The sequence below is a fragment of the Vipera berus genome (assembly GCF_964194415.1).
Source record: "Vipera berus genome assembly, chromosome: 1".
Taxonomy (NCBI): Eukaryota; Metazoa; Chordata; class Lepidosauria; order Squamata; family Viperidae; genus Vipera; species Vipera berus.
Window position 1 is genome coordinate 2,847,862 of NC_138202.1, and position 27,883 is coordinate 2,875,744.

At 41.5% G+C, this 27,883-nt stretch overlaps 1 protein-coding gene across 11 annotated transcripts in view; it reads left to right on the forward strand.

Annotated features, from left to right (window-relative positions):
* The window catches only part of LOC308676817 (galectin-9-like), a 74,866-nt gene that overhangs the window by 13,470 nt on the left and 33,513 nt on the right, over positions 1-27,883 (forward strand). For 7 of the 11 annotated variants that reach the window (XR_014028368.1, XR_014028369.1, XR_014028370.1 and 4 more), the window contains exons 4-13: positions 285-320; positions 1,946-1,981; positions 4,677-4,715; positions 8,492-8,563; positions 9,649-9,687; positions 13,560-13,595; positions 14,072-14,107; positions 18,113-18,151; positions 20,059-20,127; positions 22,132-22,164. Coding sequence is in view for 8 of the 11 variants with exons in the window: in XM_081342846.1 (XP_081198972.1) it covers positions 285-320; positions 1,946-1,981; positions 4,677-4,715; positions 8,492-8,563; positions 9,649-9,687; positions 13,560-13,595; positions 14,072-14,107; positions 18,113-18,151; positions 20,059-20,127; positions 22,132-22,164 (435 nt within the window). In the remaining 3 variants the exon portion in view is untranslated. Of the gene's footprint in view, positions 1-284; positions 321-1,945; positions 1,982-4,676; positions 4,716-8,491; positions 8,564-9,648; positions 9,688-11,850; positions 11,917-13,559; positions 13,596-14,071; positions 14,108-15,167; positions 15,304-18,112; positions 18,152-20,058; positions 20,128-20,913; positions 20,947-22,131; positions 22,165-27,883 lie in introns of those variants that run through there. The other 4 variants (XM_081342847.1, XM_081342850.1, XM_081342849.1 and 1 more) reach the window with 4 other exon arrangements.

Genomic DNA, 27,883 nt, shown 5'->3' on the forward strand with positions numbered 1-27,883 from the left:
ACTTAGTAAACCAGAAACCAATGCATGAAAAACTATCCCAGATTACAATTCTCCAAGTTTGGGCTGTTGTGCCGATGCAGCTGTTAGAGTTTTTGATTTGATGAGATAATGAGCATGAATCTAAGCTTACATATGAAATGAAGACACATAGTGGACATTCGCAGATAAGCTTTAATAAAAGGAATTCACTGTTATCATATATGGAATAGAAGAAATAGCGTGATTGGAGAAGTCATATATGTTATCATGCAAGAATAATGCTGATACCTTTTGTTTCATTGTAGAATGCCATTGGTGAGATAGGTCGAGAACAAGTAATCGTAAGTATCTCTTTGACCATGTTTTCCCCTTTCCTTGTAAAATATCTTTCTTGTGTTATTCAAGCAGCTCTTTTAGGATTCTGCTTCCCCAATATACATACATACATGCATACATGCATACAAACATACATACATGCAAACAGACATACTTCCGCCCATCCGCAAAGTGGGGGAATGGATGGGGGTATTTTGAGTACTTATATAAGGATTTCAGGGCTCAGGATGACGTAATTTTTTAAAAAATCTTTTTCTGACTAGAAAATGCTCTGAATCTGAGCTGACAGATTATCCTTTTCAGTAGCCCCTTTTCCAGTCCCATGGCTATGTTGTTGTTAACTGGGAAGTCGTGTCTGACCCATTGTGATCCTATGGACAACATTCCTCCAGGCCTTCGTGTCCTCTACCATCTTCTGGAGTCCATTTAGGCTCACGCCTCCTGCTTCAGTGACTCCATCCAGCCACCTCCTTCTCTGTCGTCCCCTTCTTCTCTTGCCCTCAACCTTTCCCAGCATTTGGCTCTTCTCCAATGAGTCCTTCCTTCTCATTAGGTGGCCAAAGTATTTGAGTTTTAGTTTCAGGATCTGGTCTTCTAAAGAGCAGTCAGGGTTGATCTCCTCTAGGACTGACCGGTTTAATGGCTATACTGAAAACCAAAAAGAGCAGAGACACAAAAAGGCAGAGACACAAATTGCATATTTAATCATGAGTATATTTGAACCTAGGGACGTGGTGGCTCAGTGGGTTAGGACGCTGAGCTTGTCAATCAGAAGGTTGGCAGTTTGGCGGATCGAATGCCGAGTGCCGCGTAACAGAGTGAGCGCCTGTTACTCATCCCAGCTTCTGCCAACCTAGCAGTTCGAAAGCACGTAAAAATGCAAGTAGAAAAATAGGGACCACTCCGGTGGGAAGGTAACAGTGTTCCGTGCGCCTTTGGCATCTAGTCATGCCGGCCACATGACCACGGAGACGTCCTCGGACAAACGCTGGCTCTTCGGCTTTGAAACGGAGATGAGCACCAGTCCCTAGAGTCGGAAACGACTAGCACGCATGTGCGGGGGAAACTTTACCTTTACCTATATTTGAACCTGCTTGGAGGAGAAGGAGGCAGAGAGGGTAGAAGAGAGGGGGCCTAGGTGAAGTGGGGGGGAAACAACAACATTCCACCATGAGGATGTCTTATATGTGTAGGTATACAGCTAATGTGAATTAAAGTAAAGTGATTGGACATTTAGGGCAAAGAGTATTGTCCCTCACGTTTCATGTCTGTAAAGCTCCTCTTTTCTAAGCAATCATCTTGTATGTTAATATATAGAGTAACACCATCATTCCTTAGGTTTCTCAGTGCATATTATAGTTCTGTGAATGTAAAAGGACCTTGAAAAGAAAAGGGAAAGAAAAAAGATGACTCAGAATTCTGTTAATTCAAATTTGTTTTTAGAATTAGCATTCAACTCAAATTGTTTTTTAGAATCACTCCCCGTTGTAATAAGAAATTTCTGTATCCTAAGTGGAAGAAAGCAGCAATTCATGTAAATGATATCTAAGATGGTAGTGATGGTATGGATAGAGACATCTTGGAGGTGTTCATGTCAGAATAGAATTTGACTTGTTTGTTTACCTTGTAGAATGCTTTGGATGACTATGATCGTCAAAAATTAATGGTAAGTAGCTTTTCTTCGAAAAAAGAGCATGGTTAAGACACTGGGCTTGTTGACCGGAAGTTTAATAGCTTGAGACTTAGGTACTGAGTGACAGAGTGAGCTTCCGTTCCTTGCCCCAACTCCTGCCAACCTAACAGATCAAAAGTATGCAAATGCAAGTAGATAAATAGGTACCACTTTGGTGGGAAAGTAACAGCATTCTGCGTGCCTCCAGTATATAGTCATGATGATGATAACTTTATTGTCACTTTGAATGTACACCAATCGGCATACATCAAAATGAAATTTCGTTGCATACAGATCTCAAAGGGTCACCACCTCCGATATATACTTCTTGTTCGTGGCCCGCTCAAATTTCACATTGTCCATTTTAGTCTCTAGGGAGTGAACGATGGCACACAGGACAGATGGAAATGGGGCTCCATGTGGATTAGCCCTCAAATTCGCTTGTATTCTGACAACCTCGCCTTCTTTCCTTTTTCTGATCCTTTTCCTTAAAGAGGCCTTGCTTCTTTTTGCCCCTGGAGCATACTGCCACCTCCACCAACTCCTCCAAAAGCCTCTCTCTCTTCCTCTGGGCCTGCCGACAGCCTCATCCAGTTCCTTCACTCCATAAGCTCCAGGTCCTCTCCTCCTCTGCCTCCTCTGGAAACAGCCCTGATTTGCAATACAATCCATCACTGGGCCAGCAGTCAGATCTTGCTGCTGGTAGAACAAATTCAAAGAGTGCCAATGACTTTTAACGGTCTCACCAACAGTTCCAAAACAACTAGAAACTTGCCATGCCAGCAAAGATTGTCGGTCGTATGTCGTATGTTACCTTGATGGGATGCCCATGGAAGAATCTTTGGACAACACCAGCTCTTCAGATGTGAATCAAAGATGAGCACCGCCCCCTAGAGCTGGACATGACTGGCAGGAGAAACCTTTACCTTTTCTTACCTTAGCTTTTTTCATCTTCTGCCTTTTCTTTGAGTAATAGATTTCTTGCTTGCAATGAAGGATCTTTATGTTATAACAACGCTGGCCCCAAACCCATTTCATTTGGCTGTATGTGTGGACGAGACCTTTTCAGAACTGTCCCCCCCCCAAGGAAGTTTTGGACTGGGGAAGAGTTCCCAGGACAATTTCTTTCTCTGCTGTAATTTCTGTTCCTTTTTGGTGTGACTCATGCAGTTTTGTTAGTCAGATGGTATACTTCCTCACCTCCTTTTCCAGAGTCTGTGTCAGAATCCATTTATATCCTATTCATAAATGTATGTTTAAAACATTATTCCATGGATCCTGCCATCTCCCGAGGAGTAGGGAACGAATGTGTATTGAGCCTGTATTAGGCATTTCAAAGGAAAAGAGAAGCCTTTTGAACTGGGGGAACAAAAGAGGGGGGTTATGGTAGGAGCACCTGGCTTGTGTCACGGAAGAGAGCAATAAACATAAAAGGTCCTAAGTTCCTTTTTCCCACGAGAGGGATGATACGAGGTAAATGATGGGGGACTGACCAAATGGGGTTAAGGGGGGGGTTGAACCAGGAACTCTTTATAAGGGTTTAGTTTGTAGAACAATATTAAGTCCTGTCTTGTATTCCTACAACCAAGCATGTCATAGTAAAGATTTCTTTTGGACTAAGATTTGGCTCCAAGAGTTTTGTCTTCCTAAGATGTGGTTTGGGGTGGGTCCTGACAGTCTGTTTTACCAAGAAATGCTGTGGAAGGCAGAAAGAGGGATTTATTTATTTTTTGAACAATCAAAAAATTTATTATAAAGCCTAAATCTTTCTCTGGGCTATTTAGTCCAGAGGTCAGAGGCATGTCAGGAACTGGGCTGCACATCGGCAGGTGAGCAAAACTGCACATGCACAGGATCTCCTCCTTTCCACCCACTCCCTGTCCATGGAAAAATTGTGTTCCATGAAACTGGTCCCTGGTACCAAAAGGTTTGGGACCACTGACTTACTCCACACTTTTACTGTTTTACAAATTTCATGCAAGCCTCTTATCCTAGCCAGAAATATAATTGCATTTCTGGAATTTACATAATATATTAAATACTAAAGTGATCAGAACAACTGCATTTCCACAACATAGCAAGTCAAAAAAAAAATCTAACCGAGACTGAAACTATCCAACTCTAGGAAGTTGTGCTAATGCAGTCGCTATGTTGTTCTTGTGTGCTTGGATCGCATACAGGTAATCCTTGATGTATGACCACAATGGATTGTGCCCATTCATGAGTATAAGTCATGACAGTCATAAATCAGGTGACTGACTTGATTTTACGACCTTATTTTGTGGGAGTCAATTAGAATTGCCGGTTCAGCTCTAGGTTGATCCTGTTGAAAACTGGAAGGAAATGCAGTTTTCAGCAAAACTGTCATAAAACACAATCATGGGATGCTGCAAACAGCCACAAATGTGGGCCAGTTGCCAAGTGCCCAACATGCAGGGAGGTGACATCAGGGCAGGGCCCCCCAGCATTGGAATGGGTTATAAGTACCTACAGAGAGGTCTGTTGCAAGTTTACACCATTGCAGTGTGACTGGTCCTAAGTCATTATTCCACTGGATTGTCTGTGCAATTTTTGATTGTGCAAAAGTGGAAGAATATTGAAAGTGATTCGCATATGTGAGACAAGAGATGCATTAATGGCATGGCTATTTCTGTAAGAATAGAAGTAATACTTTTTATTTTCTTTGCAGGATTGTATAGAAAGTGAGTGTGGAATGGCTGATTTCATGGTAAATGCCTCTTTCTTCATCCTCTGTTCTTTCCTTGTCAAATATTCTCCTTGCATGTGATCAAAGACCCCTTTTGTAATTCCCCTCCCACTGCCAGCAACCATCACCATTGTCTCAAGAGCATCAGGAAAGAAGGCAAGGGTAAAATGCTGGACCAGTTTTGATAAAGCAGCTTCAGGCCCTGCTTTACCTCTTAAAATGCACCTCCATCCTTCTAAAGCAAGGTGCCCTAACACAAGGAAAGGTCAGTGGGATTATCCATTATTGTTACTGTTGTTATTCATAGTATTATTATTTCAAGTAAACGTAGTCCCTGGATTTTGCGAGCAGTTGGAACTGGGAGCTCTGTTATGAACTAACACAGTTATAAATCATATTGTCACATGATCATGTCACTTAGAAACAGCAATTTCAGTTGTTGCTAGACGAGGACCACACAGGTTATTAAGGAAGCAGCTCATATGATTGCCACTTCTGATTTCCTACTGGCTTCCCCATTGACTTTGTTTGGGGGAAGTCAGCAGGGAATGTCAGGAATCAAAATCACATGATTGCAGGGCTGGGACTTCAAGAAGCCATTGTAAGTTCCTCTAATTGTAATGGCACCGAATGAACAGTTGTAATGCAAGTATTGTTCAAACTATCGCACCATTGCACTCATTTCTCATGCTAGTAAAGTCATGCTTAAAATCCTACAAGCTAGACTTCAGCAGTATGTGGATCGAGAACTACCAGAAGTACAGGCAGGATTTCGAAGAGGCAGAGGAACTAGAGATCAAATTGCCAACATACGCTGGATCATGGAGAAAGCTAGGGAGTTCCAGAAAAACATCTACTTCTGCTTCATTGACTATGCTAAAGCCTTTGATTGTGTGGATCATAACAAACTGTGGCAAGTTCTTAAAGAGATGGGAGTACCAGACCATCTTATTTGTCTCTTGAGAAACCTATATGCGGGTCAAGAAGCAACAGTGAGAACTGGACACGGAACCACTGATTGGTTCAAAATTGGGAAAGGAGTCCGGCAAGGCTGTATACTGTCGCCCTGCCTATTTAACTTATATGCAGAGCACATCATGAGAAAGGCAGGGCTAGATGAATCAAAAGTTGGAATTAAGATTGCCGGAAGAAATATCAACAACCTAAGATACGCAGATGATACCACTCTAATGGCAGAAAGTGAAGAAGAACTAAAGAGCCTCTTGTTGCGGGTGAAGAAGGAGAGTGCAAAACTTGGGTTGAAACTTAACATTAAGAAAACCAAGATCATGGCATCTGGCCCTCTCAATTCCTGGCAAATAGATGGGGAAGAAATGGAGGTAGTGACAGATTTTGTTTTCCTGGGCTCCAAGATCACTGCAGATGGGGACTGTAGCCAAGAAATTAAAAGACGCTTGCTCCTGGGGAGGAAAGCCATGGCAAATCTAGACAGCACACTAAAAAGCAGAGACATCACCCTGTCAACAAAAGTGCGTATAGTCAAGGCTATGGTCTTCCCAGTTGCAATGTATGGCAGTGAAAGTTGGACCATAAGAAAGGCTGAGCGCCAAAGAATTGAGGCCTTTGAACTCTGGTGCTGGAGAAGACTCCTGCGAGTCCCTTGGACCGCAAGGCGATCAAACCGGTCAGTCCTAGAGGAGATCAATCCTGAGTGCTCTTTAGAAGGCCAGATCCTGAAGCTAAAACTCAAATACTTTGGCCACCTAATGAGAAGGAAGGACTCACTGGAGAAGAGCCTAATGCTGGGAAAGATCGAGGGCAATAGAAGAAGGGGACGACAGAGAATGAGGTGGCTGGATGGAGTCACTGAAGCAGTAGGCGTGAGCTTAAATGGACTCCAGAAGATGGTAGAAGACAGGAAGGCCTGGAGGAATGTTGTCCATAGGGTCGCGATGGGTCGGACACGACTTCGCAGCTAACAACAACAAATGCAAGTATTAACCTTGAGTATTTTTTAAAATTATTTATTTATTTTGTGCTTAATGAACAATCTGAAATTTCCTGAAGGGATCAATATTGCAAAGTCTGAGGGACAAAACGTATGAGAAGAGATTGAAGGAACTGAATATGAACAGCCTGGAGGACAGAAGGAAAAGATCGGAACATGATTGAAACTTTTATATTTATTAAGGGTGTGAATACAGCAATAGCACTTAGACTTTGTAGTGCTTTACAGCCCTCTCTAAGCAATTTACAGAGTCAGCATATCACCCCCAATAATCTGGGTCTTCATTTTACTGACCACGGAAGGATGAGTCAACCTTGAGCTGTTCAGGATCAAACTGCTGGCAGTGAGAATGCAGAGTTAGCCTGCAATATTGCATTCTAAAAATCACAGCCCCTACAAAAAGGTTCCAGAAGGCAATATTTTCAATATTAAGCAAAAATCAAGAACTTGTATAACCCCACACTGCCAGGAGGGAAGTTCAAAAATAATATTAGAAATAATTATTTCACAGAAAGTGTAGTGGAAGCTTGGAACCAGGTTCCAGCAAAAGTCATGGTTTAATCATCAGTAATGCGGTGGCTCAGTGGGTTAGGACGCTGAGCTTGTCGATCAGATGGTCGGCAGGTTGGCGGGTCAAATCCCGAGTGCCACGTAACAGTGTGAGCGCCTGTTACTCGTCCCAGCTTCTGCCAACCTAGCAGTTCGAAAGCACGTAAAACTGCAAGTAGAAAAATAGGGACCACTACGGTGGGAAGGTAACAGTGTTCCGTGCGCCTTTGGCGTCTAGTCATGCCAGCCACATGACCACGGAGACGTCCTTGGACAAGCACTGGCTCTTCGGCTGTGAAACGGAGATGAGCACCAGCCCCTAGAGTCGGAAACGACTAGCACACATGTGTGGGGGAACCTTTACCTTTAACTGAGTTTAAATATGCTCAGAATAAACACATGTCTATCATCCAATAAAAATTTAAAAATAAAATGAATAAAATAAAATAAATAAAATAATTTAAAAAATTAATAAATATTCTACATGAATTTAAAAGAAAACAACATGTGTCTGGGGAATTCTGGGAGTTGAAGTCCACATATCTTAAAGTTGAGAAACACTATCTACGTTGACTAATACATTATAGCTGTTACAATCATATAATTCTGGTTCCTAACCCTACCATTTCTTCTCTCTGTTGTATATGTCATCAAGCCCTTTGGAAACTGTCCCTGGGTGAAATTTTTGGTATGGGAAAAGGGCCTCTAAAAAATTTATTTTCTCTGCTTGTGGTTTTTCTCTTTGCAAGATGCCAAATGATTTAAACTCAGCTATGAGGTCCAAACTGAACTCAGATTTAGGACTGAATGGTAAAACTAGGGTTTCAATATTCAGGTTGGGTTATGGCTTGTAGAGAAATTCAGCTCTGGCCTTGAGAAGTGGAAGGAGGGACAAAAATGGCTATTCAGCTATGGGTATATAGAACGGGTGATAATGCGAGTCAGACTAGGACTTTGTTGTCCTTAGAAAAGAGTAACAAAGGCTTTGGATGGGCTTTCAAGTTTCTGCTACTAAATCTGACAACATCGTAATAGCATTCCTGCCATGGCTTCCCTTGACCTTGGTTGCCTCAAGGAGTTGATGTGGCTTTATGTACCTTCTTTGGTGAAGTGGGGCCATTCACATCAATATCCTCCACGTCCATCAAGGGCTCAGCGATTTATTTTAATGGACTACAGTGGCCCAGGAAAGGCCAACACAGATGCTCATATCCTGCTCCAGCACAGCATATTTATGAAGGAATCCATAAAAGAGAATATATCTTTTTCTTCCTTGTAGGACCTCATGCAGAAGATGTTGACTGTTTTTAAGGGAACATCACATGGTGATAACCTGATATATAAATCGATAGTAAGTAGGCACACACTTAAGATCTCTCGTTTCTTCTATGTCTTCTATGTTATCCTTCTTAGATATGACCAAATCATCTCTCATGAGCAGGAATCTATAAGTTCTTGGGAACATTGAAAGGAGGGTATAGAAGTTGAAGTTGAAAGAGTCGAACTTCACAGTTCTTCCCTGCAGCTTAGGAAAGGGGTCCCCAACCTATGGGCCTCTTGGCCACCGGGCCGTGGAAATGGCTGCCCCCCCCACTTGCCACCACTTGTGCTACCACCTACGGCCCTGTTTGCACATGTGTGCAGGCGTGAACGGGACTGCTAGCACCGGGCAGGTGTACACGGCCTTTGTGCATGCGCAAACAGGGCCGCTAGTGCTGGGAAGGTTTGCATGGCCCATTGGCACATGCATGAATGGGGCCATAGTGCCGAGCAGGTGTATGCGGCCCATTCCACACATGTGTGAATGGGGCCGCTAGCCACTACTGGAGGTGCATGGCTATTTGTGCATATCAATGGCGCCAGTGCATGCTGGATGCACGAACAGGCCGCTAGTGACACGCCGGTGTGTGCGGCCTCATTTGCATGTATGCACGCATGCCAATTTGGAAGATGCTTTCCTTCCCTCTGGTCTGTGAGCCCGGGAAGGTTGGGGACCTCTGGCTTAGGAGAAAGGCTCAAACACGGATGTCAGGAAACTTTTAGAAGAGCTGCACAATAATGTCTCTTTCAAGGGGAAAAAAACATAAAAAAACTCTTTGCTGGCAATAATAAGAAGTCTCAGATTGCTAATTCATTTGTCTTTTAGGCTTTATCACTCCATTTGTGATTAGAAAGGCATAGCTCCTATCTGGAGGATGAAATATATAGATGAAACTGATATATGGTATTGAAGTTATCTATGATGGTATAGTAATAGTTAGTGATAAGTTATCCCAAAGGTTCTTTTCTTTGAAGACGTTTCATTTCTCATCCAAGATGTTTCTTCAGGTCTGAAGTTCACCTTTGGGACAGCCATGACCTGGATGACTGAGAATCTCCATAGACGTTTAGTGATAATTATCAGAATAGAATCAATTCCGTTTGTTTTCTTTGTAGAAGACATTCATCAAACATGGTGCTCTGGCTGAAATCATAGTAAGTAGCTTTGATGTACCTTCTTCCAGTTTTTTATTTAACTTCTTCTTGCGTCTGAACAAAGACCTCTTTTGTTTTCCTTCAACCAGTACTTAGAGCATCTCCAGAGTCCTCAGAGGACAAACCCATAAAATATGGGATGATTCTTTTTTTTTACATTCATTTTTAAGCAGCTTAAAGCAACCAATTGACCTTCTTCAAAGCCAAAGAAAGAAAGAAAGAAAGAAAGAAAGAAAGAAAGAAAGAAAGAAAGAAAGAAAGAAAGAAAGGAAGGAAGGAAGGAAGGAAGGAAGGAAGGAAGGAAGGAAGGAAGGAAGGAAGGAAGGAAGGGAGAGAGAGAGAGAGGGAGGGAGGGAGGGAGGGAGGGAGGGAGGGAGGGAGGGAGGGAGAAAGAAAGAAAGAAAGAAAGAAAGAAAGAAAGAAAGAAAGAAAGAAAGAAAGAGAGGGAGGGAGGGAGGGAGGGAGGGAGAGAGAAAGAAAGAAAGAAAGAAAGAAAGAAAGAAAGAAAGAAAGAAAGAAAGAAAGAAAGAAAGAAAGAAAGAAAGAAAGAGAAAGAGAGAGAGAGAGAGAGAGGGAGGGAGGGAGGGAGAAAGAAAGAAAGAAAGAAAGAAAGAAAGAAAGAAAGAAAGAAAGAAAGAAAGAAAGAAAGAAAGAAAGAAAGAAAGAAAGAAGGAAGGAAGGAAAAGCACTAGCTAAAATGGGCAGGTATTTTGGGGCTGAAAGAAGATTTTGATCTCTGACATGGATGTCCTTGTACGGAAGAAGGACAAGGGATCCTTTGTGCAAGATGACGTCGTGTTGCAGTTGTGAGTGGTGTCAGCAACTTGGTATCTGCTTTCTGTGATGACATCTTGGCACACGTCATCATTTGTAGACAGATCTTCTTCACTTAATGGTTATGTCTATTTTTTTTAATAGTTTTGTAATAGTTAGGAATTTCCTACAGTTTACTGCTATAACTCGGGCATGAAATTAATATTCAGACATGCCTAAGAAAGATTGTTGATGCTTTCTCCATTCATTTGAATAGATAGAATGTTTTTTTTCTCCTTGAATCAGGTTAATTTTTCCATAAATGCTTATCTGGTTTTTCCATTATCACTATGTATTGGAATACAGCAAATAACTAATTAAGTCTACTGTATACCCTTATTTTCCTGCTCAATTGACCAGTGCCACTCTGCTGCCCCTGATGGCTTTGTTCAATCAGAGCTGTCATGTACAAGGGCCATTTGGAAAGAAACCTCCATTTTGTTATCAATGACACTTGCAGATACAGAACTTTTATTATACACATTATAAAATTACAACATTATATTACTTTTTGATATAATCACCATTCAAGTTGAGGCACTTTTCATAACGTCTTACAAGGTTTGAAATTCCTTAGTAGTGGTTGTGCAGGCGAGCGTTGTTGTGAACCAACACCACACTGGAAGTGGTGCCATAGCAAATCTGGCCAAATGTGAAGATGCCAAAGGAGTACGGCTAGTGAAGTTCAGGGAATGTGGTTTGACCATCAATTCAGAAGTCTACTGAGTTTACAAAAACTCAGACGAACCATCCATAACAAGCGTCGGGGCATGCTGACTTCCAGTGTGGTGTTGGTTCACGATAATACTCGCCCGCACACTGCTAGACACACTCAAAAACTTTTGAAACAGTTCTGTTGGGATCACCTCCCCCGCATAACCCAGATTTGACATCAAGCGATTACTACTAAGAAATTTCAAATCTTGTAAGACCTGCAAGTGTCGTCACTGATAACCAAATGGATGTTTGCTTCAGAATTGCCCTCATACCTTTTATACATAGTCCTTGGTTTATGACCTTCCTTTAATAGTTGTTTGAGCTTACAATGGCACTGAAAAAAGTGACTTAACAACTTGTCCTTGAAGTCATAATAGTTTCACCACTCCCGTAGTCACATGTTCACAATTTGGAGCCTTCAGAAGTGGCTTATATTTATGAAGGTTGCAGTATCCTTTGATTATGCGATCACAATTTGCGACTTTCTAGCTAACATGAAGACAGGTAGGCAGATTTGTTTAACAATGATAGTCAGTCACGTATTGACCATGATTGGCTTAATGACCAAGATAAAACAGGTTGTAAAATTGGTTTTGATCATGTGATGACTCCTTTTACAACTGCCTTCTTTAGCTACAGAATTTCCAACCTCAACTGTGGTCATAACTCAAGAACTACCTGTAGCAAGAAAGGGAAGAGGTGGGTACCTCTTCTCTCTCAAACCCTCTTTTGTGTTCATGTATAAACTCAATACAAGCATTTTGATTCAGGTTTCTCTGTTCATATTGTAATTGGGAGGGGTCTTGGGTGCTCTCTGAGCTTGGTAGTTTTCTTGCTGATGTTTCATTACCCAAACTATGTAAAATCATCAGGGTTACCTAGTTTGGGTAAAGAAACATCTGCAAGAAAACAACTGAGGTTTATTTATTTTTATTTATTTTATTATTGGGACTTATATGCCGCCCTATCTCCCGAAGGACTCAGGGCGGCTAATAACAATAACATACAATAATACAGAAGAAATGGAAGAAATGGAGGTAGTGACAGATTTTGTTTTCCTGGGCTCCAAGATCACTGCAGATGGGGACTGTAGCCAAGAAATTAAAAGACGCTTGCTCCTGGGGAGGAAAGCCATGGCAAATCTAGACAGCACACTAAAAAGCAGAGACATCACCCTGTCAACAAAAGTGCGTATAGTCAAGGCTATGGTCTTCCCAGTTGCAATGTATGGCAGTGAAAGTTGGACCATAAGAAAGGCTGAGCGCCAAAGAATTGAGGCCTTTGAACTATGGTGCTGGAGAAGACTCCTGCGAGTCCCTTGGACTGCAAGGCGATCAAACCGGTCAGTCCTAGAGGAGATCAATCCTGACTGCTCTTTAGAAGGCCAGATCCTGAAGCTAAAACTCAAGTACTTTGGCCACCTAATGAGAAGGAAGGACTCACTGGAGAAGAGCCTAATGCTGGGAAAGATCGAGGGCAATAGAAGAAGGGGACGACAGAGAATGAGGTGGCTGGATGGAGTCACTGAAGCAGTGGGCGTGAGCTTGAATGGACTCCAGAAGATGGTGGAGGACAGGAAGGCCTGGAGGAATGTTGTCCATAGGGTCGCGATGGGTCGGACACGACTTCGCAGCTAACAACAACAACACAATAATACAAAAGTTAGAAAGAAATTAAATTAATGGCCCCAGTAGAATAAATTAAAATTAAAATTAAGTTAACAATTAAAAACATAATTAAAATCCCTGTCAGTCCAGGTCAGCCAGGTGGAAAAGGAGTGTTTTGAGGCCGCGGCGAAAGGACCGGAGATCCAGGGCCGTCCGAAGCTCAAGGGGGAGTTAGTTCCAAAGGGCTGGCGCTCCCACAGAGAAGGCCCTCCCCCTGGGGGTCGCCAGCCGACGTTGTCTAGCCGACGGCACCCTGAGGAGGCCCTCTCTGTGTGAGCGCACTGGGCGATGGGAAGTCGTTCCCGGCAGCAGACGGTCCTGCAAATATCCCGGGCCTAGGCCATGTAGGGCTTTGAAGGTAAGTACCAGTCAGAGAGTACCAAAGACCCTTCATTTCATTTCTGAGCTACAAATATTCTCATTTATTCATATTGTGGTTGTGTGAAAGCAGAAGTATTGAAAAGAGAAAGGAAAGACCAAAGGGCATCACAATACTATTAATTTTATATTGTGTCTTTTTGGTCCCAAATCACTTCCTGCCATAATAAGTAATGTACACTATGTATGCTATCTGAAGAATTAGAAATTCGTTTTTAAGATATATGAGATGGCAGAAAGAGCATGGTTGGAAAAGTTATGGGAGAATAGAGCTGATGTCCTTTGTTTCCATTGTAGAATACACTGAGTGAGGAACATACAATGGAAATAATTGTAAGTAGCTCTTTGACCATCTTCTCCCTTTTGTATGTGAAATAATGTTCTTGCATGTGATCAAGGAGAGGAGAGGAGATCAATCCTGACTGCTCTTTAGAAGGCCAGATCTTGAAGCTAAAACTCAAATACTTTGGCCACCTAATGAGAAAGAAGGACTCACTGGAGAAGAGCCTAATGCTGGGAAAGATCGAGGGCAATAGAAGAAGGGGACGACAGAGAATGAGGTGGCTGGATGGAGTCACTAAAGCAGTAGGCGTGAGCTTAAATGGACTCCAGAAGATGGTGGAAGACAGGAAGGCCTGGAGGAACGTTGTCCATAGGGTCGCGATGAGTCGGACACGACTTCGCAGCTAACAACAACAATGTGATCAAGCAGCCCTTTTCGTATCTAAGATGGTAGTGATGGCAGGGATAGAGAGGACCTGGGTGTCCTCAAATCAGAATAGAATTTGATATGTTTGTTTCCTTTGTAGAATGCTTTGAATGCAGAAGAAATTGGAAAATTAATGGTAAGTAGCTCTTTCTTCATCTTCTGCCTTTTTTGTTGAGTGATATTCTTCTTCCATGCAGTGTAACTTTCCTTTTGTGATTCTATTCCTCCCAGAAAGCATCTCCAGAGTCTCTAGCTCATAAATAGAGTATCGGGGGCCAAAACATTTCACCTGCTTACTTTCTGAAACAATTTATCCCTTAGATAAACTCCCACTGCAAAATTGGGGTGATGCTTCCCCTGGGAATGAGTAGCAAAGGCAGGGACTAGGTCTCAGCCATGGGGTGTGCCTGTGGGAAAGAGGGGCAAGCTGTGCCACATGCTTGATTATGTCATAATAGAATAGAATAGAATAGAATAGAATAGAATAGAATAGAATAGAATAGAATAGAATAGAATAGAATAGAATAGAATAGAATAGAATAGAATAGAATAGAATAGAATAGAATAGAATAGAATAGAAGTAGAGTACAACAGAACAGAAGAGAATAATGTTGTCACTTTGAATGTATACTAATCAGCATACATTAAAATGAAATTCTGTTGCATACAGCTCTTGAAGGGTCACAACCTGCAATATACACTACATAAATATGACAAAAATAAATAAATACAGAATTATGCATATACCCACATATATTATATGACCCAGAGAAACAACAGTCTAGTTCAGGTTATGTATACATGTGCATGGTGAGAAAACTGAATCTTGTGAGTTTACCAGACGGATGGCATAGGGAACAAAGCTATTACAGAATCAGGTAGTCCTGCTATAAATACTTCGAAACCTCCTCCCAGAGGGGAGCAACAGAAACAGAGTGTAAAGTGCGTGTGTGGGGTGTGTAACAATGCTTTGAGTTCTAAGCACATATGAGTGCTTATAAGCAGCACCTTGAATACCAGGGAGTGAGCTTCTTATGATCTTCTCAGCTGTCCACTCTCTGTATGGACTTTTTATCTGAGGCACTGGTGCCACCAAACCAGACAGTGATGCACTTTGTTAAAATGCTCTCAGTCGTGCCTCTGTAAAAAGTGGCCAGGACAGAAGGAAAGATATGTGCTCTTCTCATCCGATGCAGGAAATGCAGATGCTGGTTTGCGTGCTTTGCTAAAGATGAGGTGTGGAGAGACCAACTCAGATTGTTAGTTATCTCCACCCACAGATACTTAATATTGTTGACCACCTCTACAGCTGCATCCTTGATACTGAGTGGAGTATGTCTATGTTGGCTCTTTTTAAAATCTACAATGATCTACAATGATCTTGCAATTTCCGGAATTTGTGTCACCTGTTGAGAGACAAGTACATAATTGCAACTGTTTTTCACGCCATGCATATCATTATTGTTGTGTCATCATACATCTCTGATGATCTAGCCTAGGCTTTTCAGCCTTTTCACCCATTCTACCACTTTTAGGATATGGCAACATCCCAGCACCACCAGTCACCTAGCAAGGTGTCAAAAACTTGATGACCAAAAAAAAAAAGGAAAAAAGTGATGAAGTACAGGTAGTCCTCAACTTACAACAGTTCGCTTAGTGACTGTTCGAAGTTACAATGGCACTGAAAAATGTGCCCCTCCCAGCCACATCCGAGCAAGACACCTGCCTGCCTGCCCGGCGGTACTCTTCCTCCTGTTCGAGGTTTTCATTGTTGTGAGCATTTCTGTTGAGGATTGGCAGTGGGGGTGGGGTAGGGGTTTTTATTTCTCCCATCTTCTGGGTGGTTGCAGCAGGTTTTGGTCACTTCACATGACCCTGGGACACTGTGACCATCATAAATATGAATCAGTTGCCAAGCATCTGAATGTAAATCACAAGACCCTGGAGATGCTGCAACATTCCAGCTGATTGGCGCTTCTTCTGGGCCCAGCAGAGGCACCGGGATCAGTGCCAAGCTCCAGTTGGAGCCCGGCGCTGATCCTGGCACTTCCACTGAGCCCTGACAGCCCTGCAGTTCCACCTGTCTCTTGATCAGGCTTGTGAGTTGCTGCCACTGGTTCAGCTCATTCCCCTCCCCCGCTACCACTTTTCTAGGATGGTCGCCTACCACCTGCCAGGTGCCAATGTACCACAGGTGGTACCCGTACCACTGGTTGAAAAGCCCCGATCTAGCCTGAGGAAGTACCATACATTTTATAACACCATGCCATTTGCCAATGCAGCCTCTGTGGATCATCAAGGCTTCATTTTTATACTCTGGTTTCCTCAGTAGAATCTCATTGGGTAGTAAAAATGAAAATTTGCATCACTTTTACATTATCCTGAGTTGCTGATTTGATTGGTCATGGCACAGAGCTGCATGACATTCTTTCACATCGTTCTGTTTGCAGTTGGGTCCTCTGGGGATCATCAAGACCCCCATTTTTCAATAATACATTCTGGTTCCATGACAGGAAAGTCTTAGGTACATTGTGTCAAGAAAGTCCTTATTCACTGTAGAGTCCATGTAATTTTAAAATTGTACACATGTAGAAAAATGCAGCTGCTGTGTTGTAACAACACTGACCTCAAACCCAAACTAACTTATTTGATGGAATGTATGGATTTTTTCAGAACGGTCCCCGAGGAACAGTTTTACCCTCATCTTTTCCAAGGTCTGTTTTACCAGGAAATGTTGGGGAAGCGAGAAAGAGGAATTTTTCAAATGATCCAAAAAAAATTATAAGGAAGCCTAAATGTGTCTCTGGGTCACTTAGTCGACACTTTTAGTGTTGTACAAATTTCATGCAAAACTCTTATCTTAGCCACAGATAAACCTGCATTTTTGGAGTTTGCATAATATATTAAGTACTAAGGTGATCAAAGAATCTGTATTTCCACAATATAGTAAACCAGCAAAAAATCAATAAATTCTAACCAAGATTAAAGCTATGTAATTTGTGCCTGTGCAGCTGCTGTGTTTGTCACTTTCTTGTCCTTGGATCACATGTATTTATTTATTTATTTATTTATTTATTTATTTATTTATTTATTTATTCATTCATTTATTTATTTATTTATTTATTTATTTATTTATTTATTTATTTATTTATTTATTTATTTATTTATTTATTTTCTTAGATTTCTATACCGCCCTATTCCCGAAGGACTCAGGGCGGTTTACAGGGCAGCATAAAATACAATATAAAAGATAATATAAAATTAAAATAAATTAAATTAATTAAGCCCAACAATTAAAACCATATTTAAAAAGCTAAAACCCCTTCAGTCCAGGTCTGATAGATCGAAAAGCCAGGTTTTCAGGTCCCGGCGAAATGAACGCTGATCGGGGGCGGTCCGGAGTTCCACAGGTAAATCATTCCAAAGGGCAGGCGCGCCCACAGAGAACGCTCTTCCCCTGGGAATAGGTAGTCCTTAACTTATTACTATAAAGGTGCCTGTCTGCCATGGTCATAAGTCATGACAGTTGTGAACTGAGTCACCCACATGTTCAACTCAATTAATACTGTGGTTCTTAAGTGGGTCAGTCGGATCCTGAAAACAGCCATAAATGCAGGCTGGCTGCTGATTTCCTAAAATGCAGCCATGTGACCATAGGGACAGAGGCGGCCATCAGAACTTTTAAACACAGTCATAATACCCAGAGAGTTTAGTCATAACTTCAAAGCATTGCTCAGCGAACAATTGTGAGTGGAGGGTTACAAATGTGGAATGTAACCAGGTTCCCAAAGAAGCTTGAGCTGTTTTTATTAATGGACCTCTTTTGTCAGCAAGCATCTTATCTTTTGAGACAAAAAATGAGTGAGGACATTATTCGACTGGATTATCTGTGCAGATTGTGGTTGTGTGTTAAGTGGAAGAATAATGAAAAGAAAATGAAACAGTGTTTCAGAAAACCATTCATTCATTTGTGCCTTTTGGCGCCTATCAGTCCCTGTACTGGTAAGAAATGCATGTATCTCATCTATAGAATGAAGTGATTCAAATATATGTTATCAAAGATGGTAGTGATGCCATACTTAGAGAAATCATATGTGATGGCTCTTCAAAATAAAAGTAATACATTTTGTTTCTGTTATAGAATATGGGTACAGATCAAATTAATATTTCAGAGCTAATAGTAAGTAGATTTTGTTGTTCTTCTATCCTTCCTTTGGATAATATTCTTTTTGCATGCCATAAAACATCTCTTTGGTTATTCCACATCTTCCCAAAAGCATCTTTAGAGAACCCAGAGCAGAAACAGAGCAGGCAGGGACAAAACATTTCACCTGTTTCAATTTTCAAGCTTCAAATACATAGGTAAAGGTAAAGGTAAGGTTCCCCCGCACATGCGTGCTAGTCGTTTCCGACTCTAGGGGCCGGTGCTCATCTCCGTTTCAAAGCCGAAGAGCCAGCGCTTGTCCGAGGACGTCTCCGTGGTCATGTGGCCGGCATGACTAGACACCAAAGGTGCACGGAACGCTGTTACCTTCCCACCGTAGTGGTCCCTATTTTTCTACTTGCATTTTTACGTGCTTTCGAACTGCTAAGTTGGCAGAAGCTGGGATGAGTAACAGGCACTCACTCTGCTACGTGGCACTCGGGATTCGACCCGCCAAACTGCCAACCTTCTGATCGACAAGCTCAGTGTCCTAACCCACTGAGCCACCGCATCCCTTCAAATACATAGTACACCCCTTAAAACAATTACTATGAAACTGGGGTGATGGTACCTGTTGGCCATGTCCCCAAAATTAACTTGCTGTGGTCAACTCACCATGGCCAACTTTCCATGGTCAACTTTCCATGGGACAACTCACCTGGCCAACTCACCATGAGACAAGAGTTACATTAATATTAAAGAAAAAGTCAAATAGAATTATTAAAGAAAGGATGCCAAAGGAGGCTCAAAATAAAATGTGAATGACAAAAATAAAAAATAAAATAAAATTATTTTAAATAATTAGATTGAATTGTTGAATTGACTCACAGCAAGTTGTCCCATGGCAAGTGAACCATAGCAAGCTAACCATGGCGAGTTGGCCATGACGACTTGTCCCATTCCATCCCTGGCTAGCCAATAGCAAAGGGAGAAACTTATATTTTTGAATTGTGCCCAAGGGGAAGATTTCTTCAGAGTTAATTTTCCCTGCTTGTACATTTTCTCTCTGATATCTTGCCTCATTTCCCTTCTCAGGATTAATTTTAGCAGAATTTGTTTTGAAAACCAGCTTAACTTTATTCTCCTTGAAAAGGAGTGGTGAAGTTTTGTATAGGCTCTCAAGATTCTGCTAATATACCCAACAATACTACAGTGGTTTTCCATGAATCCCTGTGATGGCTTTCCTTGACTTTGCCTAACTCAAAGGGTTCATATAGATTTACATTGCTACTCTGGTGTGAGGCCATTCACATCAATATCTTGCGTGACTCTCGAGGGCTCACCGGTATTTTTTAGTGGGCTGCAGTGGCCCATGCAAGGCCACACATATCATGCACAACTTATGAAAGAAGTTGGAAACTACTCAAGGAGAGAATGGAAACTAGTCAAGGAGAGAAGCAACCTAGAACTAAGGAGAAACTTCCTGACAGTGAGAACAATTAACCAGTGGAACAACCTGCCTCCAGAAGTGGTGAATGCTCCAAACACTGGAAGTTTTTAAGAAGAGACCGGACAGTCATTTGTCTGAAATGGTATAGGGCAGGGGTAGGCAACCTTGGCTCTTTTATGACTCGTGGACTTCAAATCCCAGAATTCCTGAGCCAGATGGCTGATGAATTCTGGAAGTTGAAGTCCACGAGTCATAAAAGAGCCAAGGTTGCCTACCCTGGTATAGGGTTTCCTGCCTGAGCAGGGGGTTGGACTAGATGATCTCCAAGGTCCCTTCCAACTTCTTCTTCTTCTTCTTCTTCTTCTTCTTCTTCTTATTATTATTATTATTATTATTATTATTATTATTATTATTATTAATAATAATAATAATAATAATAATAATAATAATAATAATAATAATCCATAATGTTTTTTTTTCTTGTTCCTTATAGTCAATTGGAAAAAAGATAATACCTATTATCAAGAAAGCTAATGGTGGCAAAGGACTGTCTAAACTGATAGTAAGTAGACAGACAGTGAACTTGTCTAATTTCTTCTATGTTTTCTATGTTATCCTTCTTAAATGTGACCACAGTAGCCCTCCTGAGACTCACTCCCCCCTCCCGACATCTCAAGAACAATTCCAGCAGGAAATTATAAATTTGGGGAATATCTGAAGGAGGGCATCATTGTGACTATTATCAAAATTTGAAAGATTCTGGCTTCACTAAGATGGTGGCCCTATCAGTCTTTTAAAGCTATCGATTAACTAAATATTTATATACTGTATGCAGAAAACAACTCTTTACAAGAGCTGATTCACAATATAGCTTTTTGAAAGAAGAAGTTCCCCAAATCCTTTGTTCATGAAAACAAAGTAAAACCCTCAAAGAACAATCTTAATTAATGTGCTTCTCTTTGGCCCTGGTCACCCTGTATTATGATAAGAAAGGCACGTTCCCATCTGAGGAATGAAATACAAGTATAATTATCAATATACGATATGCCTTATTGAATATGGCCATGGTAAAAGAAGTCACGTCTAAACGCTTGGATTGTTGGATTATTGGAAAACAGCCATTTCCTTAGATCACTGCAATCACTGTGTCTATTGATGCCTATTCCTTTGGTTGGAATGGCTTGGTCTACTATGCTCAAACCATTCCACTGACATTAATATCTGTGATACTGATAGACCTGCTCTCGATTTGAAGAAACTGTAGTGACCCAGGCCTGATGCATACAAATCCTGGTGGGATACCCTGCAAAACCATAATTTTAAAGGTATCCTTTTGTGTCCATTTTAGAGTATGTTCACTGATGATTTAGATGGAAAATACGTAAGTAGCTTCTGTTTATTTTCTGCCATTGATTTCTTTCATATTCTTCTTTGATCTGAACAAGCACCCGTTTTGTATTTATTCTACCTAAACCAAAAGCGTCTGCAGATTCCCCAGCGCATCATCACAATAGGAGGAGCCAAAATACTTGGCCTGTTTTGAGCTTCCTTTCCAATAATTGACATAATAATAATAATAATAATAATAATAATAATAATAATAATAATAATAATAATAATAATAATAATAATAATAATAATAATAATAATAATAATAATAATAATAATAATAATAATAATCCATAATGTTTTTTTTCTTGTTCCTTACAGTCAATTGGAAAAAAGATAATACCTATTATCAAGAAAGCTAATGGTGGCAAAGGACTGTCTAAACTGATAGTAAGTAGACAGAGAGTGAACATGTCTAATTTCTTCTATGTTTTCTATGTTTTCCTTCTTAAATGTGACCACAGTAGCCCTCTTGAGACTCACTCCCCCCTCCCGACATTTCAAGAACAATTCCAGCAGGAAATTATAAATTTGGGGAATATCTGAAGGAGGGCATCATTGTGACTGTTATCAAAATTTGAAAGATTTTGGCTTCACTAAGATGGTGGCCATATCGGTCTTTTAAAGCTATTGATTAACTAAATATTTATTTACTGTATGCAGAAAACAACTCTTTACAAGAGCTGATTCACAATATAGCTTTTTGAAAGAAGAAGTTCCCCCAAATCCTTTGTTCATGAAAACAAAGTAAAACCCTCAAAGAACAATCTTAATTAATGTGCTTCTCTTTGGCCCTGGTCACCCTGTATTATGATAAGAAAGGCACGTTCCCATCTGAGGAATGAAATACAAGTATAATTATCAATATACGATATGCCTTATTGAATATGGCCATGGTAAAAGAAGTCACGTCTAAACGCTTGGATTGTTGGATTATTGGAAAACAGCCATTTCCTTAGATCACTGCAATCACTGTGTCTATTGATGCCTATTCCTTTGGTTGGAATGGCTTGGTCTACTATGCTCAAACCATTCCACTGACATTAATATCTGTGATACTGATAGACCTGCTCTCGATTTGAAGAAACTGTAGTGACCCAGGCCTGATGCATACAAATCCTGGTGGGATACCCTGCAAAACCATAATTTTAAAGGTATCCTTTTGTGTCCATTTTAGAGTATGTTCACTGATGATTTAGATGGAAAATACGTAAGTAGCTTCTGTTTATTTTCTGCCATTGATTTCTTTCATATTCTTCTTTGATCTGAACAAGCACCCGTTTTGTATTTATTCTACCTAAACCAAAAGCGTCTGCAGATTCCCCAGCGCATCATCACAATAGGAGGAGCCAAAATACTTGGCCTGTTTTGAGCTTCCTTTCCAATAATTGACACTGTAAAAATAGATCCAGCAGCCATGTTGGGATGAAGATTCCCCCTGGGGACCGAGAAGCAAATAGGGGGGATTTAGATCTCACCCAAGGAAGGTCATGTAGGGAAGATGGCAAGGGGTGAGGGGTGCATGAAGACATCTGCTGATTTGTAGTGAATTGTGTGTATAGCAAGGAAGTAATTTCACAATTTATACTGTGGCATGTTTGTTTTTCAATTATTAGATTTGAACTTCAAAGGAATCAGTCCGTGTAATCAAAAGAAAGGCACATCTCCATCTAGTGAACAAAAGATATATCTTGGAATGCAAGAAGAGACTGGACAGCCATTTATCTGAAATGGTATAGGGCAGTGGTGGCGAACCTATGGCACGCGTGCCAGAGGCGGCACTCAGAGCCCTCTCTGTGGGCACATAAGCCACCACTGCCAGCAGCTTGCACAGGTCCATTAGGCTGCCACCTGGAGTAGCAGCCCCACCCAACACAAAGGAGGTGAAGTGGCCAGCTAGCAAGCTCAAGTAGAGGTGGTACGCCCACGCACAGCAAGTCAAAGGCCACCCTGAGCAGGGAAAGCCAGATCCCCATCGGCGCCATGGCCCCCCAGGCCCAGCTAGGATTGTGTGCCTCCCCCCATCTATGCTGGGCCTCCTGCCCACCACCCCACCCACCAGAGACCCCTTGGATCTCCTCCAACCCTGCCCGGCCCCTACAGGCATCCCCCCCAAGAGCAACATTGAGATGGCCATGCCCACTCCAGCCGTGACAACTGCAGCCATGCCCACCTAGTGCGCCACACCCCCATGCCCCCCCTGAGGGCACCACAATGCTGAGGCAGCCCTGGCACTTTGTGATAAATAAGTGGGTTTTGGATTGTGGTTTGGGCACTCGGTCTCTAAAAGGTTTGTCATCACTGGTATAGGGTTTCCTGCCTGACCACGGGGTTGGGCTAGATGACCTCCAAGATCCCTTCCAACTCTATTGTTATTATTATTGTTATTGTTGTTGTTGTTGTTGTTGTTATGCAGTGATCATATAATAATGTTTCTCCTTTCCTTAGACATTCCTCCAGTCCATGGAGAGGTTGATTTATAGAATAGAATAGAATAGAATAGAATAGAATAGAATAGAATAGAATAGAATAGAATAGAATAGAATAGAATAGAATAGAATAGAATAGAATAGAATAGAATAGAATAGAATAGAATAGAATAGAATAACATATTTTTATTGGCCAAGTGTGATTGGACATACAAGGAATTTATCTTTGGTGCATAAGCTCTCAGTGTATATACAAGCAACTAGTAATAAATCATGATCATAATCATAATCATCATAAGATACATTCATCAGATATCATAAGATACAACACAGTGATAGTCGTAGGATACTAAATAATCAACATAATCATACTAGGAAACTAAAAAAAACAATATGAATCATAATTTGAATTTGAATTTTATTAAATTTATATACCGCCCTTTCCCGAAGGACTCAGGGCGGTTTACAGGGTATATAAAAACATTGATACAAAAATTAAGACCCATTTAAAAAGATTAGACTAAGTCCCTGCAACATGTAAAACCCCAGTTAAAACCCCAATTAAAACTCAGCCTGAGCCGGAAAGCTCGAAGAGCCAGGTCTTCATGTCTCGGCGGAATGATCGAAGGTCGGGGCAGTCCTAAGCTCCACAGGCAGCTGGTTCCAGACGGCAGGCGCCCCAACAGAGAAGGCCCTCCTCCTGGGTGTCATCTGCCGGCATTCTTTGACCGGCGGCACCCTGAGAAGACCCTCACTGTGGGAGCGCACAGGACGAAGGGAGCTTGATGCCGGCAGCAGGTGTTCCCTCAAATATCCTGGACCCAAGCCATTCAGGGCTTTATAGGTCATCACCAGCACCTTGAATCTCACCCGGAGGGCAACTGGAAGCCAATGCAGCTCGCGGAGCAGAGGTGTTACATGGGAGTAACGGGAAACTCCCATCACAACTCGCGCGGCTGCATTTTGCACCAGTTGAAGCCTCCGAGTGGTCCTCAAGGGCAGCCCCATGTAGAGAGCGTTGCAGTAGTCTAAACGGGAGGTCACGAGCGCATGAGTAACTGTGCGTAGGGCATCTCGGTCCAGATAGGGTCGCAACTGGCGCACCAGGCGAACCTGGGCAAAAGCCCCCCTGGTCACGGCTCCTATATGATCATCAAAACTGAGCCGTGAATCCAGGAGGACACCCAAGTTGCAAGCCCTATCAACGGGGGGTAACACCTCACCCCCCATTGTTAATGATGGAATAACTTGGTCAACCCGAGATGCCTGTATGCACAGCCACTCAGTCTTGGCAGGATTGAGACGAAGCCTGTTTCTCCCCATCCAAACCCAGACCGCCTCCAGGCAACGGGTCATCACGGTGAGGGCATCACTGGGTTGGTTCGGGGTGGAGAAAAAAAGTTGGGTATCATCAGCGTACTGATGATACCCCACCCCAAAACCACGAATGATCTCGCCCAGTGGCTTCATATAGATGTTGAACAGGAGGGGCGAGAGAACCGACCCCTGAGGAACTCCACAAACGAGAGGCCTCGGGGCAGATCTCTACCCTCCTGTCAACACCGACTTCGAGCGGCCCAGGAGATAGGAGGAGAACCACCGTAAAACGGTGTCTCCCACTCCCAACCCCCTGAGACGTCGCAGTAGGATACCATGGTCGATGGTATCAAAAGCCGCTGAGAGATCTAATAGGACTAGGACAGAGGAACAACCCCTGTCCCGAGCCCACCAGAGATCATTCACCAGCGCAACCAATGCCGTCTCCGTGCTGTGCCCGGGCCTGAAACCCGATTGGTACGGGTCCAGATAATCAGTTAATAATAGATAATCAGATAATAAGATACAAGCAACAAAGTTATAGTCATAAGGAGATAAGAAGATAGGTACAAAACAGAACAAAAGGAAGAGATGAATCAATTGATAACTGAGGAAGAAATTTTTTCAGCAATTAAACAATTGAAAGTGGGTAAGGTGCCAGGTACGGATGGATTGACTGCTGTGTATTATAAAAATTTACAGCTAGAGATGGTAAAGCCATTAAGGGAATTGTTTCAGACAATTCAAAGGGGAGGAGGGGTGCCCCTGTCCTGGAAAACTGCTTTTATTTCTTTGATTCCGAAGGAAGATCAGGATGTCACCCAAGCAAAAAATTATAGGCCAATATCACTTTTGAATACGGACTACAAGATATTTGCTAAGGTTTTAGCTAACAGATTAATGAGGGTATTGCAACAAGTAATTCATGGTGACCAAACTGGGTTTATAAGTGGTAGACAAATGAAGAACAATGTGAGGCATACAGTTGATTTGTTGGAATTTTTGGAAAGAAACAATCAGATCCCTGCAGCGTTGATCTTCTTGGATGCTGAAAAAGCCTTTGATCAATTGGACTGGCAATTTTTGTTGAAAGTATTAGATAAAATGAACTTTGGGGATAAATTTTTACAACCAATTAGGGCACTATATCAAAAGCAAACAGCCCATATAATAGTTAATAATAGTTTGACGGAAGTATGTAACATTGAAAAGGGCACAAGGCAGGGGTGCCCATTGTCACCTTTACTATTTGTTTTAACATTGGAGATATTATTGATTAAAATACGGGAGTCAGAAAAAATTAGGGGAATTCAAATAAGAGATCAGGATTACAGACTGAGGGTGTTCGCAGATGATCTGGTTGTTACGGTAACTCAGCCTGAAGATTCAGTTGTAGAGCTGATGGAGATAATAATGCAATATGGGAAAGTTTCTGGATTCAAGGTTAATATACAAAAAACTAAAATGTTGTCTAAGAATATGACGGTATTACAAAAGGCTGTTTTAGAAGGGTTAACGGGATTTGAAATTGTTAAATATTTGGGGATATATTTGTCACCCTCAAATGTAAAGCTATATAAAAATAATTATGAAAAGTTATGGGGAAAAGTTCAAAAAGAATTGGATAGCTGGAAAAAACTACAATTATCTTTATTGGGACGAATTGCAGCAGTGAAAATGAATGTTTTGCCGAAATTTTTATTTTTATTTCAAATGATACCTATTCTTAAAAAGGATTCAAATTTGGAGGAATAGCAAAAGGGTATTAATAAATTTGTTTGGGCAGGGAAAAGGCCACGAGTTAAATTTAAGATTATGCAGGATACGCGTGAGAGAGGTGGCCTTAAAATGCCTAATCTTAAACTATATTATGAAGCTGCTGCTTTGTCAGCGATAAGTGATTGGATTAACTTAACACAAGGGAGATTATTAAATCTTGAAGGTCATAATTTGTTATTTGGCTGGCATGCATATTTATTGTATGATAAGAAGGTGGATAATGTGTTTAGGGTACATATTTTAAGATATGCTCTGTTGCGAGTTTGGAAAAAGTATAGACATAAGTTAAATTATAAGATACCTATATGGGCAATACCGAAACACGCAATAGAAAATATAAGTGTTGGGTTCAAACATGATGTGACTACATATAAGGAAATTTTAAGTTTGGAAAGGAATGTATGGCACCTTAAACAGACTTAGGATAAAGTGCAGAGCCATATTAACAGCATCATCTGCCGATCTATTTGCTGAGTAGGCAAATTGCAAGAGGTCTAACAGCAGATCTGTGATGGTTTTCAGGTGGACCAGCACTAGACTTTTAAAGGTTTTCATAACTATGGATGTCAGAGCAACCGGTTTGTAGTCATTTAGTTCCTTGATGGAGGGTTTCTTTGGCACTGGGATGATAGTAGAGCATTTGAAGTAAGAAGGAACATAGCATATCTCTAGTGATTTATTAAAGATGCGGGTGAAAATGGGGGCCAGTTGGTCAGCAGAAGCTTTCAAGAGAGAAGGAGTTATCCTGTCTGGGATAACTGGTGCTTTTCCAGGCTTTTGTCTGTGAAATAAACCTTGCACATCATTTTCTCTAATCAGCAGAAGTGGGGGACCAAAAGGGATGGGGTCAGTTGTAGGAGGCTTGGGGGTTGTTGGTGTATCCAAGATGGGGATTGTGAAGATAGGTGACAGTGTTTTCCTTCAAGCCTACAGTAAAACATATTCAGGTCATCTGCCAATTGTCAATTTCCTTCAGCATGGAAAGGAGGTTTGCTGCAACGGGTGATATTTCAAAGGCTTTTCCACATATTTGCTCGTTCGTTTGTTGAAAACTGATTTCTTAGCTTTTCAGAGTAGCTTCTTTTTGCTGCTCTGATCTTGTTAATACATTTCTGGCCTGATTGTACAGCATTCTGTCTCCTTTCCTGAATGCTTCCTCTTTGGCACGATGTAGCTGCTTGAGTTTAGCTGTGAACTGAGGTTTGTTGTTACTGTATATTTCCAGGTTTCTGCCAGGACACATACTCTTCACAAAAACATATGACGTTACAGTATCTGTGAGTCCATCCAAGTCTGCAGAGGTATCTTCAAAAACGTTCCAATCAGTGCAGTCAAGGCAAGCCTGTAGCTTTACCTTTGCCTCCTCAGTCCAAGACTTCACTGATTGAATTGTTGGTTTAGTGG